The 17,254-nt window shown below is 38.5% G+C and overlaps 1 protein-coding gene across 3 annotated transcripts in view; it reads left to right on the forward strand.

Moving 5' to 3' along the window:
- The first annotated feature begins 470 nt into the window (after positions 1-470).
- The window catches only part of NAP7 (non-intrinsic ABC protein 7), a 29,372-nt gene continuing 12,588 nt past the window's right edge, over positions 471-17,254 (forward strand). For all 3 annotated transcript variants that reach the window (XR_016426397.1, XR_016426398.1, XM_089982062.1), the window contains exons 1-4: positions 471-819; positions 5,412-5,462; positions 7,775-7,996; positions 16,891-17,013. Coding sequence is in view for 1 of the 3 variants with exons in the window: in XM_089982062.1 (XP_089838188.1) it covers positions 505-819; positions 5,412-5,462; positions 7,775-7,996; positions 16,891-17,013 (711 nt within the window). In the remaining 2 variants the exon portion in view is untranslated. The remainder of the gene's footprint in view (positions 820-5,411; positions 5,463-7,774; positions 7,997-16,890; positions 17,014-17,254) is intronic.

Raw genomic sequence — 17,254 nt, forward strand, 5'->3', positions numbered from 1 at the left:
TGGGATCAAACCCTGCTGGTGCACAAGAAGTGTGTTTGTAGCTTTGGCCACATAAGTGGTGGTGGCCGGTCAGGGTTCCATTCTTATAAGTGAATAAAAGTAAGGGATAAGCTTGGGGACTCTACGGGGGTAAGGGGTGCGTCATGGGTTTGCACCGCAGAAAAAGAGATTGTAAGTATAGCAGACTTAACCAACGCTACTAGGTCTTTGATCCCGAGGGTAGTTTCCCTGCCCATGAAAAAAACAAACAAAGGCAGGATAGTCGTGGGGCTTCACCGTGATGGGGTTTTCGTAGCATCGGTGAAGGTTCCTCATCATCTTAAAAGAAAAAAAAGAACATGGCGTAAACCCGATCCACTAATAAATGAGTCGGGTCGTTTAGGGCCGAGATCCAAAGGGGACTGGGCCGACCCGATGCCCACCCCTAGCATCACATAAGAGACGCACCCTCCGTAGTACTTCCCACTCTTCCTCTCTATCCCTCCGCCCCTGGAACTGGAAGGGATGGCACTTTCCCACCACTTCGTCCCGTCCTTCTCCTCCTCCCTTCCCTCCCCAAAGTTTCCGTCCGTTGCCTCACGTTTTCCGGCGATTCCTTCGCGATCTCCGTCCTGTTCGAGGGGTCTCCGGCCGTTATGCCGGAAGATTCTTCCGGCCGCGAGGGCGAGCGTGGCCGCGGATCTTCCGGCGACGTCGCGACACGAGAAGGGCGAGGATTCCCCGAAGGTGTTGCTCGAGGTCAGGAATCTCACGGCCGTCATCGCGGAGTCTAAGCAGCAGATCCTTTATGGAGTGAATTTGGTCATCTACGAAGGGGAGGTAGACGACAATCGAGCATTTTTTTCTTCCTTCCTTTTAGTTTTCACTTCTTGTTATAGTCTTTTGGTCTATGAATTTGTTGACGTGAAGAATTTAGGGAAATTAGGTTAGTTCTATGTTTTTTAGGATGAGTTGTGAGTAACAAGTAGCTGAGGATTTGATTTTGAGATCTCTTACTGATGCAACTTTTTTTGAAAGTATTTAAAAAAGATTTTTTTTAGTAAAAATAGTTTGTGTAAACAGTGTATAAAATTTTAAATTATCGGTTCACACTAGTGGTGAACCTCCTGTTTAAAACTTTCTTACTCCACACAATAACATGCTTTATTGCTGTAAATAAATGACCTACCTTATTAGAAAAGCTCAAGCAAAAATTAAAAGTTATTACAACCCCAAATGAATTACAATGGCCAACAACAACAACAACAACAACAACAACTATGCCTTCATCTCAAAACAATTGGAGTCGGCGATATGAACCAAAAAAGAAAATCATTCTGCTCCTCCAATCATTTCTATCCAATGCCATGTCCTCGGTGAGGTTCAAAGCATTCATATCCTTTCCTATCATTTCCATCCATGTCTTCCTAGGCCTACCCCAACCTCTTTTAACTAATATATTTTTCCATTTCTCCATCCTTCTAACTGGAGCATCATTAGGCCTTCGCCGAATATGTCCAAACCACTGTAAACGATTCTCTCTCATCTTATTTTCAATGGGTGCAACACCTACCTTCTTACGTATCTCCTCGTTCCGAATCTTATCTTTTATTGTATTTTCGCACATCCATCTAAGCATACGCATCTCAGCTACACTCATTTTTTGAATATGATGTCTATTGGCAGCCCAACATTCCGTACCATATAATAAAGCGGACCTAATAGTCGTCCTATAAAACTTTCCCTTCAACCGCAATGGCATTCTACGATTGCACAACACTGCAGTTGCACTTTTCCATTTCATCCACCCAACTTTTATCCTATGATTTACATATCCATCAATTTCTCCATATTTTTGAATGATAGATCCCAAATATTTGAAACAATCATCCACCAGTATTTCTTGCTCACCAAGCTTCACTACACTCCCATCACTACTTCGTTGCTTACTAAACCGACATTCCATATATTCTGTCTTACTCTTACTTAACTTAAAACCTCTTGCTTCCAATGTCTGTCTCCATAATTCTAACTTAGCATTAACCCCAGCTCTAGACTCATCAATCAAAACAATATCACCAGCAAACAACATACACCACGACACATTTTCTTGAATTGATCTCGTAAGCTCATCCATCACTATAGCAAATAGGAAAGGGCTTAAAGCAGATCCTTGATGTAACCCAACCGTTATAGGAAAATTGGTTGTCACCCCTCCACAAGTGCGGACATTGGTTACTACTCCTTTATACATATCTTTAATTATACTAATGTACTTGAGAGAAACACCTTTCTTCATCATTGTTCACCAGAGAACGTCCCTAGGTACTCTATCGTATGCCTTCTCCAAATCAATAAAAACCATATGCAAATATTTGTTCCTCTCTCTATATCTCTCAATAAATTGTCTAAGAAGATGTATAGCTTCCATAGTTGATCTTCCAGGCATAAAACCAAATTGATTCTCCGATATCATGACAACCTTCTTCAACCTAGACTCAATCACCCTCTCCCAAAGTTTCATAGTATGACTCATGAGTTTTATACCACGATAGTTTGTGCAATCATGTATATCACCCTTATTCTTATATAGAGGCACCAAAATACTCTTCCTCCACTCATTAGGCATCTTATTTGTCTGCCAAATCTTGTTAAAAAGATTTGTCAACCATTCTAAACCTTTCTCTCCCAAACATTTTCAAGCCTCGATAGGTATACCATTTGGGCCAACTGCCCTTCTTGATTTCATTTTTTTCGAATCCTCTGCAATTTCTTTCTTTTGAATCTTGCGCATGAAGTCACGATTCATCTCATGAAAAGGAATGGAGAAGTCTCCAAGATCCTGAGCATGACTTCCATTAAATAGCTTATCAAAATAATCTTTTCATCTCTCCTTAATCTCCTCATCATTGACTAAAACCCTTTGTGTTTCATATTTGATACATCTAACCATACCCAGATGTCTCGATTTTCTATCTCTCATCTTTGCAAGCCTATAAATATCCTTCTCGCCTTCTTTGGTATCCAACTTGTCATAAACCGTCTTATATATCTTATCTCTCGCGTTTCGAACTATTTTTTTAGCTTCCTTCTTTGCTATCATATGCTTCTCCAAATTCTCATTATCACGACTCTTACTTAGATTTCTATAACACTCTCTTTTAACTTTAATAGCTAATTTGACATTCTCGTTCCACCATGATGTATCCTTACCTAGCGGTGCACCGCCTTTAGACTCACCCAATACTTCTTTAGCCACCTTTCTCATGCCACCCGCTATCTTATTCCACATTGATTCTGAATCCTCCTCGAGACACCAATCAACTTCCTTAACTACCTGCTCTACAAACATACCTTGTTTAGCTCCTTTCAGTGCCCACCACTTAATTCTAGGATCTATCCTATGTCTATCCCTTTTGCGGCATTGTCTAATTCTAAAATCTAAAATTAAGACTCTATGTTGTGTAGCTACACTTTCTCCCGGTATAACCTTACAATCGATGCAACAACCCCTATCTCTCTTTCTAAGTAGGAAAAAAATCTATCTGACTCGTATTAACCCCACTTTTAAATGTTACTAGGTGAGACTTCCTTTTCCTAAACCAAGTGTTTGCTAAGATCATATCATAGGACAAACCAAAATTTAAAATCCTTTCTCCACTTTCGTTTTTTTCTCCTATACCATAGCCTCCATGGGTACACTCAAATCCATCCCTACTAATGCCTACATGTCCATTAAGGTCGCCGCCGATGAAAAGCTTTTCTCCATAAGATATCCCTTGTACTACTCCATCTAAATCTTCCCAAAATTGACGCTTAATGGAATCATCTAAACCTACTTGAAGTGCATAAACACTAATAATATTAATAATATCTGTACCTAATACTAATTTAATAAGTAAAATCCTATCACCCTTCCTACGGACCTCAACTACATTATCTATAAACTCATGACTCATAACAATCCCTACTCCATTAAATGAATTATAATGGCCAATGGCCCAAAAAAATTAAACTAAAAAAAAGATAAAAAAATCAGCAGGGCTTTTTTCTTGTTCGCATTCTAGCCTTCTTGCTTCTCCACGGGCACGACCCAGGAGATTGCACTTTCTTCAACACGCTTGAACCCAAAAACACAAACACACGAATCCTACTAGAATTCCTAATCTAACTACTCTTAGTTGCAAAAAATAAAATCTAAGAGTTATTTTTAGTTCTAAAAAGAAACTTGACTCAAAGAGTAATTTAGCCAAAAACTACCTCTATTAGACTGCTGAAAAGGGACACGAATCACTAACAGCCACAGACCTGGTCAGCTCTATCTCCTTTGAGATTGCTCAACATGTAATCCGTGTGCATGCCAAAAAAAAAATTTAAACTGCTGCCAACAAGTGCAGACTTGACCAACTGCAAACCCAATGTCAACAAATGTAATCAGCTAGTTAACTCACGTCCTGATCAGGTTCGACTGGGTTAACTAGAGGATGATCTAGTCTAGCTTGCTGGGTTTGACTGAAAGGATCAGGACCCAACAGTCTCTCACCGATCTGCTGTTTATGACTGATCGGGCCTGATATAGCAGACCTGATCAGCGTTAATGCAAACATAAGAGAATACTCAGGTCTGGTATTTATGACAAGTCAAGAAAATACAGACCCAACAAATCAGATCAGAGAAAAATTAATGTTTGCATAGCACATGGCTGTCAGCGAGACCTTAAAATAAAAACTGGTAACCAGTCACGCTGACCGAGTCCACTGATTTGCGATCTGGTTAGTACCCACATCTGATCTGGTCAGATCGGGTAGGCTGCCTACTGATGGATTGGATCTGTTATAGCAGGCACGAACTTGACAAATCTGGCCAGCAGATTTGCTAATGCTGGTTGGGCCTGGTCTGGCCTGATCAAAACTCGATCAAGCTGGACCAGGGTCTGATTAATAAAATCCGACCAGATCTGTCAACTATGGCAGATCTGATACAGATTTTATGATAAAAAAAATATATCAGACTGCACTGCACTAGATTTGACGCAGGCTGATCTGTGATCTGTGTGCCCCCTTTCAACGAAAGAATAAACTAAAAAAAATTAAACTAACTATATGATGCAATAAATTAACTATACTTTAACCTAGATGCAGAAAAATTGTAGAGATCATAATACCCTATATGCAATGTCTGAAAAATAATTATATGCATTCGATAAGGAATTCCAGATCAAATTATTCTTAAGGAAACTAATAGTGGCGTCACTATTCTTCCAAAGGTTATGAACAAGCGTTGAAGAGAGGAATGCATTGAAGTAATTTTTCTTAATTATTTAATTATTCATTAATCATTGGATATTTATTTAAGATGGTTTCCATACTCTCTTTTTATTGAAGATTTTTTTGTCATTTCGTTGTTAAAATATTTCCTCTCTGTATATACAGGTCCATGCAGTTATGGGCAGAAATGGTTCAGGCAAGAGCACATTTTCAAAGGTAAGCAATACACAATAGAAAATCATCTTCATCCAAGCTATTAGAACCAAAAGGTGTTAATAATCATTCTCTTGTTGGGGATTGATGATTAACTACATACTTTTCCTCTAAAAAAGAAAAAAGAGTTAAAACTAAACACTCATACTGGATATAGAATTTTATCATTTTTCATTTATATCTTCTGTTTGGTGAACAAAATGATATGTATTGTAGGCAATGTTTTCTCGTAATTGTGGACTAGCTTCTTTGTGGCTGTTAAATGAGTAGTTTGCCCATGAAGAGAAGTATTCCTTATAATTTATGATGTCATTCTTATTTAGACTGGTGAATTTACATGATTGAGTGCAAACTGATGGGTTTTAACTTTTAAGCGTTTCACCACCAAAGAATCTATCTGTTAGTGGCTTATTACTGTACTACTTAGTTAAGCTTGATAATTTATCTGTTTTTCACATGGCTGGTTCTGAATGTGGAGTATTAGATAGTGCACCTATTAGCATCAACATGTTTTTCATGTATAACTCTTAATGAAATGTATGGTCAGATATTGCCTGTGAATTGATATGTTAATTTTGTATAGCATAAATTACTGTTTGTTCTTTTTATGATTCTTTTTGAGTCTTTTATTTTTATAAAGTAATTTTTGTCCCTCATTATTGTATATATACAAGGCTGTTGACTTAATATAGGAGAGTTACTTGTTTTGAACCTTTTGCCGTGGCGACTCTGGTACTTTTAACAGACAATTACTCTCTTGTGTGTAAATCTTGGTAGGTCCAATGATGCTTTTGAGGGATGTGCTCAGTTGAGGCAATTGGGTCTCCGTTTGACATCATTCAATGGCTTTGTTTGTTAAAAAGAAATTTAGGTTGGTCTGTTGTGTCAATATTTTTATTCCTGATTCCATCCGGAGACTGGTGCATGGGACTGGTTCATATACTCTCTCATCTAAAGTGAGAGGTGTTGGTATTCTCTCTCAGGCCTTTTCCCAAAACATGAACGGATAATATGTGAAGCAAAGGACATCTGGATTCATCCTGAGTTCATTTTATGTGACAAGAACCTTCGTATTCCTGCATTGATTAACTGTTTAATGTTTTTTTGGCTATAAGGTTGAACATTCTTTGCCAACATGTTTGCCAGTTGAACCAATTTTCCTGAGATGGTAAATAGGGATGGCAGTGGACTGGGGTGGAGGGGGACAAGGTCTCCACCTCCACCCTGTCTCAAAATTCTGTCCTCCATCCCTGTCTTCATCCCCGCACGGATTTTGATTTTAACCTCCATCCCCGTTTCATGTCCTCCATCCCCGGTCCAAACGGAGCAAGGCGGGGCGGGGCCCCATTTCTCCCTGGTCCACTGTCATCCTTAAAGGTATTTTAGTTATTTTACTAACAGGAATTGGGGATGGGGATGGGGATGGGGCGGGGCGGGGCGGGGGAAAGCGTAAGTCCATCCCCGCCTTCATCCCCACACGGGTTTGGATTTTAACCTCCATCCCTGCCTCCATCCCCAGTCCAAACGGGGCAAGGCGGGGCGGGGCCTTGTTTTCCCCCGGTTCACTGCCATCCCTAATGGTAAACCAGGGTTACCGAAGCACCATACCATATGCAGAAGCATGCTTCCCCGAAGCGCATTTCGGAAGCACGAAACATGGCGCTTCCAAAACGTGCAGGGAAGCTCCCAAAAAAAGTTGGGAAGCACCCTTCCCATTTAGGGGAAGCTCGCTTCCCCTTATTTTTTTTTTATTTTTGTGTGTTTTTTTTCTTTACTTTGTTCTCTTTTTTCGCTTCCCCCTCGCTTCCTATGTCGCTTTTTAGGTTGCTTCCGAGACGATTCTTGGTTCGCTTCTAAGTCGTCCCGCACTTCCTGCTTCCTAAAATTTTGGAAGTGCCTCGCTTCCCGCTTCCGCTTCCTGCATCGTTTTCCGCTCCCATTTTCTCGATTGACAACTCTGTGGTAAACTTCATTTTGTACACTAATAAAGAAGCGTTGCATGTTCAATTGATCTGTATAACATTGCTTGTCAATGTACTTGTGCTTAAAGTGCATAACAACATTTCTCATGTTTGTAGAATGTTGATTTTTATGACATTTATAAAGATGAATGGAACACATGGATTTATCATTTATTAATTCTATAGCTGTTTTGGTTCCTGGTCAGCTTTCCTTGTAACAAATTGATTTATTATTTGTTCAATAAAATTTTGATTGATTGAAATGAATTTACTATTTCACAAGTTCTCTCTGTGTATTTAGCAACTTTTTTTTTCATGTTTCACAATTCTGAGTTTGAGGTGCATCTCTTACAGGTTCTTGTTGGCCACCCAGATTATGAAGTGACTGGAGGCAGTGTTGTTTTTAAAGGTGAAAACTTGCTTGAACTGGAGCCTGAGGAAAGATCTCATGCTGGTCTTTTCATGAGTTTCCAAACTCCAGTGGAGATCCCTGGTGTAAGCAATATAGAATTTTTGCGCATGGCATCTAATGCTCGCAGAGCGAAGCTTGGTCTTCCAGAACTTGGCCCTATTGAGGTCTGTGTTTGTTTATTACGTGCTTTAAATGAGCACCTGTTTTACAGTCCACAATAATAGCTAAAAGTCACCTTGCGTATAGTATTTATCCTCAATTTGTTTTTTTTTTCATGTACTGCTTGTTTGTGTATTCAAATGTGAGATTGAAGCGCCCATGAATTAGTTTATAAACTCTGTAAATGGAGAATTGAGTGGGATGACCTTGATGTGATGTTAACCCAAAATTACTGGTTGCATTGACCAGAAATGTGTCAACCTTGTTCTGTTCTGTTTCAGAGTTGTTAAAATAGTTGGTCAGGTTTATATTAAGTTTTCTCAATTCTCATTAAACAAGCATAGACAATTGAAATATGATTACCAACTTCTAAATCATAGGCAGTCAGAAAAGCTTGATGGTCACCATATATAGTCAACCATTGATTGAACTTATTGAACCTAAAAGATCAGTGTCCAGTCATCAGTAACCATTATCATATCTGGTGTTTGTTGGTATATCTAGTCAGCTAATGGCTGTTACCTTCCATAGAAGCAATTTCAAAATGGTGTGGATATCCAGACCCTGAACCTGCTGTAAACTATACACGAGCAATAGATGTGCAACAAATGGACCTATTATTTAGAGTAAACTATGTGTTAAATAATGTATCATAACTAGGCTAACTAGGAATTTTTACTTTTTCTTTTTAATTTAGTTTGTATAGGATTTTTCCTTTTTTTAGTTCTATTTTTTGTTTGTATTTGACTAGTCAACATTTGACCAAGTCAAATACAAAGAGTTGCTCAACTCCCAATGGCTCTAAATAGAGCCGTTGGGAGCCCAACAACTCTCTCCTCTAACTCCTCTATTGTGTATAAATATGGGGCATTGCCTCCTCTCTTTGTATGGATTTTTTGGTGTGGATTACAATCAATAATATCATTATTTTTCCTCTTATTGTTGAATACCCATTTTTGGGTATTTGTGTATGAAGCTTTCTTGGTTCTTGTGAGTTTTCATTTCGCTACTTTTGTTAGAACTCTTTGAGTATCCATTCTTGGTGATCTAGCAAACATTCTTGAAGGAGCTCATCTTCTTACATGGTATCAGAGCTTGGTGATCAAGCTAAATTTGTTTTGGTACATCGGGAAACATGCCATTCAAAATTTAAAAGAGGTAAGGCTCTTTTTGCAATTCCTATTCAAGTACTTGTGAGATCGTGATTGTGTTCAAGTAAAAGATTGGTGGTGCTTATTTGGAGTGTACGTGCTCTTTATCGGTGGTGGGTGGAGTACTCGTGATCTTCATCTTCCTTTCTCCTTCTCCATTCTTTTTTTTTCTTTTTTCCTTCTCAAACTTTGTAAAATGGATGATAATGATAATGTCACCATCAAACCCATTAAGCTCAATGACTAACTATGTAGCATGGGCTTTAATTATAAATCACCTTATATAGGGAAAGGGGTTACGAGGATTAGTGGATAGGACCAATCCCGAACCTAAACTAATCCTTATAAAAGTAGAAGGTGAGAAAGAGATACCTCTTACGGAGGTTGAGAAAAATAAGGCCATAACCACTTAAGAAAAAAAGTGGAAGGAATGGAGAATGGGATATGCCAAGATTGTCTTGGCTCATTAGTAGTGTCGACATCAAAAGGTGTTCGAGTCTTGTAAAATTTGAACATGTAAACAATGCATGAGATTATCTTAAGAGAATGTACTCTCTTAAAGATATTGCACATGTGTGCAATTTACAAGATAAAGTACGAAATATGGTTCAAGGGGACAAAAGCATTAGAGGATACTATAATAGTTTGTCTGAATTATGGGAAGAGTTGGCTCTTCTTGAACCAAAATTGCATTGTCTGGAAGACATAGAACTCTGTCAAAATCAAATAGATACAAAGCATTTTTTTCAATTCATTAATGGTTTGAGATCGGATTTTGAATCAACCAAATCTGTTCTTCATCGAGAGAAAGTTCCTTCGATAGAAGACACGATAGAAGAATTAAGTATGGAGGAAATAGGCTTAAAAAGAGAATCTACAAGTGTGATGATGACTCGGTCCTAGCCGTATCTAGATCGGGAAACTATGTTCATACCTACAAACCCCCACACTATGGAAGGACAAATGATGAGAAACAAAGAAATGAGTTTGAAAAAAAGAAAGTCATTTGTTAATATTGTCGTGAATTGGGACATGTAAAAATATATTGTCCAAAATTGAAAAGGCCCTATGAGAAGATGGTTGTCTCTCTTGGACCTTCACAAGAATCAAGTGAACCATCCATTGGAAACATGTCCTTAACTCAATTAGTGAAGGCACTTCAACCTCTACTCAAAGAAACATCTTCATCCAGTGGAGCCACAGTCTCTTCTTTCGGCATATCTGATCCCGGTAAATTTTTTGGCTTCTTGACTCAGGTGCCTCTTTTCATATGACACCAAATATTGATATGTTATTTGAATGTCATAATTCAAGTGGGTCAAATGTTTTCACCGCCGATGAAACATCTTTTGAGATAAAAGAAATAGAAAAATTTGAAAATATTTTTCAAAACTCATTTTTTTTTTGTATTTCACAAATTAGATATATTCCTAAACTTAAGTTCAATATTTTATCTGATTCTCAATTATCTGACCATGAATGTAATGTTTTCTTCTCTTTTCGTGGTTGTCGAGTGCAGGTTTACCAGTCAGGGAAGCTGATTGGGGAAGGCCATAGAGAAGGAGGCTTATACCATATGATTTTTTTGAAATTACCCAAGAATACATTGTGTTGTAATGTTCAGAAAGTGGATTTGGATCTGTGGCATAATAGACTTGACCATTCTAGTGTATCCAAGATCTAGTTTTTTTCAAAGATGGATTTTTTTTAATTTTGAAAACTTTACATATGAAAATTGTATTCTTGGTAAAATTAGGAGATTACCTTTTTAAGAAAGAACCTTTGTTTCTTCTCGACCACTTGAGTTAATACATTTAAATGTGTGGGGACTTGCACCTGTTATATCAAAAGGCGACTTTATGTATTATATAATTTTTGTGGATAATTTTACAAGACACTTGGATTTATTTTCTTAAACTGACGTTTTCTCACACTTTCAAATATTTTATAATCTAGTAAAAAATCAATTTAAGAATGATATTTTCATCTTTCGCATTGATTCGGGGGGAGAGTTTTTATCAAAAGAATTTAAAGATTATCTAAATCCATACGATATCACACATCAAAGATCATGTCCCTATACCCCTCAACAAAATAGTTTAATTGAAATAAAGCATAGGCATATTATACAAACAATAAGGACTTTACTTATTACAAATCAAGTGCTTAAAGTTTTTTGGTCTGAAGTCACTCTAACTGCAATTTATCTTATTAACAGAATGCCATCTTCTTCTTTAAAAAATGTATCTCCTGTTGAAAAACTTTTCAAACAAATTCTAGATTGTTTTAGGTTAAGGGTTTTTGGATGCAAGTTTTTTGTTTTTTCTGACAAAAATAACAAACTCTCTCCTCGTGCTATTCCTTGTGTTTTTCTAGGACATGCAAATTATAAAAAAGGCTACAAATGTTTTGACCAGTGTTATTAAAAACGCGCCTCAAGGCGCAAAAAGCGCGCCTGCGAGGGCCTTTGTGCCTTGAGGCGCAAGGCTTGAAGCGCAAATGCATAGAGGCGTACGCCTCATAGGCCTTGAGGCGTACGCCTCGAGGCGAGGTGCGCCTCACAGTGAGGCGCGCACGCCTCGTGATTATGGTCAAATGAGGGTCAAAGCCCTCATTTGACCATAATTAAATTCTTGCCCCCGACCCTAACGAGGGTCGGGGGCCCTAATGTCTCGCAGCCCCTCTCTTTCTCGTCTCTCACAATCTCTTCCTCTCTCTCGTAGCCCCTCTTCCTCTCTCTCTTTCTCACAGCCCCTCTCCTTCTCTCTCACAGTCTCTCGCAGTCCCTCTCTAGCGTCTCTCCCTTATCGGCCTCCTCCTTCTCGCCGGAAGCCGCTGCGACACCGGAAGCAGCTGCGACGCCGGAAGCAGCCATACCCCAGGTAACCCGACCCCCTTCATTATTTTTCCTTCGTGTCTGCCTCCCTCTCTTGAATCTTTGTAGCAGGCAGGGGCACGACCCCTGTCATGCGACTTATTCCGGCAGGCCCGACCCCCTTCGTAGACCTTGAGACCAAGGTTGGGAAGTTGGCTTTACCAATGTTTATAGAGAAGAGCAGTGGGTAAACGAACCAAACTGAAAGCCTTGTTCGGGCTCGGTTCGATTACAGCCTAGCTGGACATGAGCTTGCACAAGCTCGAGTTAGCCAAAACTGAGTTGGCTCGTTAAGCAAAAATAGGTTTCTTTTTACAAGAAGCCACAACAAAAATGAACCACTGACCTCATTGTTTTTATCATATCTGCATAACCAGTTCATTTACTTTTATGTTTATTGGCATATGATAAACCTAATCGTGCTCGGTTCACTTATATTGTATGAACTGCTTTTTGCTTATTGCTCAGCTCACTGAGCTCAAGTCTGAATGAGCTTTGTGCGAGCCAACTGAGCCGAGCAGTGAGCTGCTCTGTTCGCTTACAATCTCTAGCAGTGGGGTGAATGAGATAGCTGGATGGTAAAGCTGCACTAATCTTTTTTTTCCATAGGAAATGTTGGGGAGCAAAAGTTTGGGGACGGTTTCTCTGCGTAAGAATACAAAAAGTAGCTTTTAATATATATTTTGAATTATTTCAATAGAAATGTATAAAAGATGCAGTAAAATATCACAAAATTATTCTTGTGTATTGATTAAAAAGTCAAAAAAATTGTTGTTCTCATGTGCCATGTTTCAAAATTTTTACAAACTCCCATCTCAAACTCTTTCGTTTGTGGGTACACCCTTATTGAGTTGGTGGTTCAGTGGCCACATTTTGAATGACCTTACTTCAGGCCAGTCAGTGGCGCTTTTCTACATGAAAGATATTAGAATTAAATACATTTGCATTAGTTACATTAATGTTACTTTTACATGTTAATCTCATATTTTTTCCGTATTTATTTGAGATTTTTTATTTCATGTTGGTTGGTGCTTTATCAATAAAGCATTTCTTATTTATTTATAATTTGAGATAATTTTTATAGTTTTTTTAAGTTAATTTTTTTTTGAGGCTTACGCTTTGCGCCTTGAGGCTTACGCCTCGCCTCAGATTTTGGTGGAGCGCCTTGCTACGCCTCAACGCTTTTCACAACACTGGTTTTGACTTTAAAACTAACAAGTTATATGTGTCAAGAAATGTATCATTTTTGAAAAATGAAAGTCTTTTTGAAAGTGAGAGAACACTAAGGAAGTAAATGAGTATTCTTTTTTATTGGATTTAGTTTCATTGTATTCAATACTCTAGGCGTGGTAACTTAGAACATCCATGTGCTCTCGAAAAATATACCCGTAATGAAAACCAGGAAGAGATACAAATAAGAAGGTTATTTAGAGTGTAAAAAATCCCTGAAAAATTTGTGCCCTATGAGTCTTTTTCACTTAAGTATCAAGCCTGCATTGCACTAATACATTCTTACATAGAAACTTCCAACTATGCTGCAACAAAAGAACATCCTAAATGGGTAGAAGCAACGACAGTGGAATTAAATGCCTTAGAAAGGGCGAATACCTGGACTATTCAAGATGGCAAAAAGCCTATAGGTTGTCGATGGGTGTATAAAGTTAAAACCAAGAGTGACGGAACTCTTGAAAGGTATAAAGCCAAATTAGTTGTCAAGGGCTATTCTCAAGAGTATGAATAAACTATGAGGAGACCTTTGCTCCAGTTGCTAGAATGTCCACAGTTAGGACCTTGGTAGCCCTTACCTCTATAAAGAAATAACCTATATGTCAAATGGATGTCAAAAATGTGTTTCTCAATGGAAGCTTAGCTGAAGAAGTTTATATGGAACCGCCACCTGACATTGATATTCTTAAAGGAAAGACTCTTCGTTTAAATAAGGCTCTGTATGGCCTTAAACAGGCACTAATGGCTTGATATGACAAGTTTAGTCAAGCTATCATTGATTTTGATTTTCAATCTTGTCTTACTGACACAACTTTGTTTGTTAAAATTTTTGATGCATTCATTATTATCCTTTTTCTTTATGTAGACAACATGATCATCACTGAAAGTGATAAACAGGGAGTTGAAAACATTAAAAGATTTCTCAAAATACATTTTGAAATGAGTGATTTGGGTTTTTAATTTTTTTTCTTGGTATAAAAGTTGCTTATTCTTTTAGAGGCTATTTTTTGACTCAATCTAAGTTTGCTCTAGATATTGTTGACAAGTATGGTATTTTAGATGAGAAAAAGGCCGACACTTTCGAAGTTGTAAATGTCAAGATAAAGATTGATGATGAAGAACTACTTGAAAATCCAACACCTTACAAACAACTTGTCGGGGTACTGTCATATCTCTCCATTATAAGACCTAACATTGCGCATGTCGTCTACACAGTAAGTCAATTTCAGCATGCTCCTATCACTGTTCATACGAGAGCTGTTTTTATGTATTATTTGATATATTAAGTCTTCTATTTTTTGAGAGCTTTTCTTGTCTGTTTCTTCCTCCTTAGATTTAATTGCTTATACTAATGCGGACTGGGGAGGAGATCCAAATAACTGACCCTCAACTACTGGTTTCTATGTATTTTTAGGTGAATCGTTGATTTCTTGGAGGTGCAAGAAGCAACAAAAAGTTTCTCTTTCATTAACTGAGATAGAATACAGCGCCATGACTACAACTATTATGGAAGTAGTCTGGTTAAGGAGATTGCTTCATGACATGGTTGTTTAGAGTATAAGAGCTGCGACAATAAAAGTTTTATTTACATTGCCAGCAATTGGACATTCCATGAATGAACCAAACACATTGAGATGAATCGTCATTATGTACGAGAGAAATTCATACATAACATTATTGATCTTCCTTATGTTTCTTTAGAATATCAATTGGCAGATTTCTTTATTAAACCTCTCGTAGCTCCTAGATTTTGCTTTCTCTTGGACAAACTTTCGATCATTCAACTATAGGTTTGAGGGGGAGTGTTAAATAATATATCATAACTAGGTTAACTAGGGATATTTACTTTTTATTTTTAGTTTAGCTTGTATAGGATTTTTCCTTTTTTTTAGTTCTATTTTTGTTTGTATTTGACTAGTCAACATTTGACTAAGTCAAATACAAAGAGTCGTTCCCAACGGCTCTAAATAGAGCCGTTGGGAGCCCAATGACTCTCCTCTAACTCTATTGTGTATAAATATGGGGCATTGCCCCTCTCTTGGTATGGATTTTTGGTGTGGATTACAATCAATAGTATCATTATTTTTTCTTCTTATTGTTGAATACCCATTTTTGGGTATTTGTGTATGAACCTTTCTTGGTTCTTGTGAGTGTTCATTTTGGTGCTTTTGTTGGAACTCTTTGAGTATCCATTCTTGGTGATCTAGCAAACATTCTTGAAGGATCTCATCTTCTTACACTACTATGTCACATGGGTGCGGGTGCGGGGATGCAACACTTTAAAAAAACATGGGTGCAAGGGTGTGGCAAAAAAAAAACAATCGGACTCGGGTCGGATTTGGATCCGACCCGGATCCAAACCTGTGCTTATTTAAAGCACACAGGGAGAAACCCTCCCCCACACGGAATCAGATCAGATCATGCACACATCGTGGCCGTCTGTTTGCATTTTGGATGAATGCCACGTGGTTTGTTGACTTTTTAGCTTTTTAAAATGCAAATCGGATGGCCAAGAGCAAAAATGCTCATGTTCAACATGACCTGATCTGCTTCTCCCTCCCCACGCTGCTCACTCTCTCTCCTTGCTCGCCTTCTCCCCCCGCCGCAGGCTCCCTCTCTCCCGTTCGTTTTCCGGCCACCTGACGCCGGCAAGCCCCACGTCCGGCGAGTCACTCGGCGCCGGTCCTTTCTGTGCCAGCGATGCCCCCTCCGCCCCCCTTTCAGGTGAGCTCCCTCTCGCCTCTCTTCTTCTTCTTCAGGTGAGCCTCCCTCGACGTCATTTTTTTTACATAAATGACCCTGGGTGCATTGACTGCAGCCAGGGTCGGGTTGACCGCACCAGGTGCCGCACCCGCACGCGCACCACCCGCGTTGCGTCGCGTCGACGCGGGTGCGGCACCTGGTTAGCCGAATCCCTGTGACATAGTTACACTATGTATATGCAGTATTAGAGACAACTGATTCAATTAAGATGATATTTTTCCTAGGTTGATTGATTGCAAAATCAACTATTTAATGTTTATCTTCTAGATATCATCCACTAGTAATGCTGTTCCTCATGCTCTGGCTAATATGGCCATGTTGAGTGCACAAGCACTCTGGAAAGATAAACCACTGGACTGGTTCCCGTTTGCAAATGATATTTGGTTCAGTTGAATTAATGATCAAGTAGGGGTCTGCTTAACCCCAGCATTATTATTAAAAAAAAAGATATCATCTACTAATATTTTGGCTAACTAGATAATGTTATTCCTGTTGCTCTACTGACTATAGTTGTTAAAAAGCACATTCTATAAGTGTCTTCAGTCGCTGCAGAATGTTGCTTCTGGCTGTCCGGAGGTATTGATCTATTCCTCAGGAGTCTAATATTTTGTACTTCAATGGACACTTGTTCCGAGTTGTGACTTGATTATTGTGCATATTTTATAGATTTTTGGTTTACGGGGAACATCTTTTTTTTTTCCAACTGTTGAAAATGAAATCTGTAGATTCTGGCACCTTTTTATGCTAATTTGATTGTTTTGCAATTAATGCAAGCATGATATGTAAGCATTTTGTGTATATAAGCATCTTTTTGGTGTTTATTATCCCATGTTCAGCTGTTCTCTTGACAATCTTATTTTATTGTGAATTTTTATTTTTACAGTTCTATGGTTTTCTTTCACCAAAGCTTGGTGCCTTGAACATGGACCCAAGGTTTTTGGACCGAAATGTCAATGAGGGATTTAGTGGCGGTGAAAAGAAACGTAATGAGATTTTGCAACTTGCGGTATGGCTGTCAAATAGCCTAATGTATATAATGTACTTTTGCTATTTCGTTCTTTCTTTCCATTGTACATTGTTTAAAATCATGTTGATCTCCAGGTTTTATGATATGTAATAGGTGGAGGAATCTCTCTATCTCTCACGCATGCACACACACATACATGTCATGCCTGATCCTAGCATTAGAACACCTTGGATCGGACAAAGTCTCCAGAAGTCCAGATGAGTGCACACAAAAGCATGGA

The sequence above is a fragment of the Nuphar pumila genome, chromosome 12 (genome assembly GCF_984573655.1).
Source record: "Nuphar pumila chromosome 12, dmNupPumi1.hap1.1, whole genome shotgun sequence".
In the NCBI taxonomy this organism is placed as follows: domain Eukaryota; kingdom Viridiplantae; phylum Streptophyta; class Magnoliopsida; order Nymphaeales; family Nymphaeaceae; genus Nuphar; species Nuphar pumila.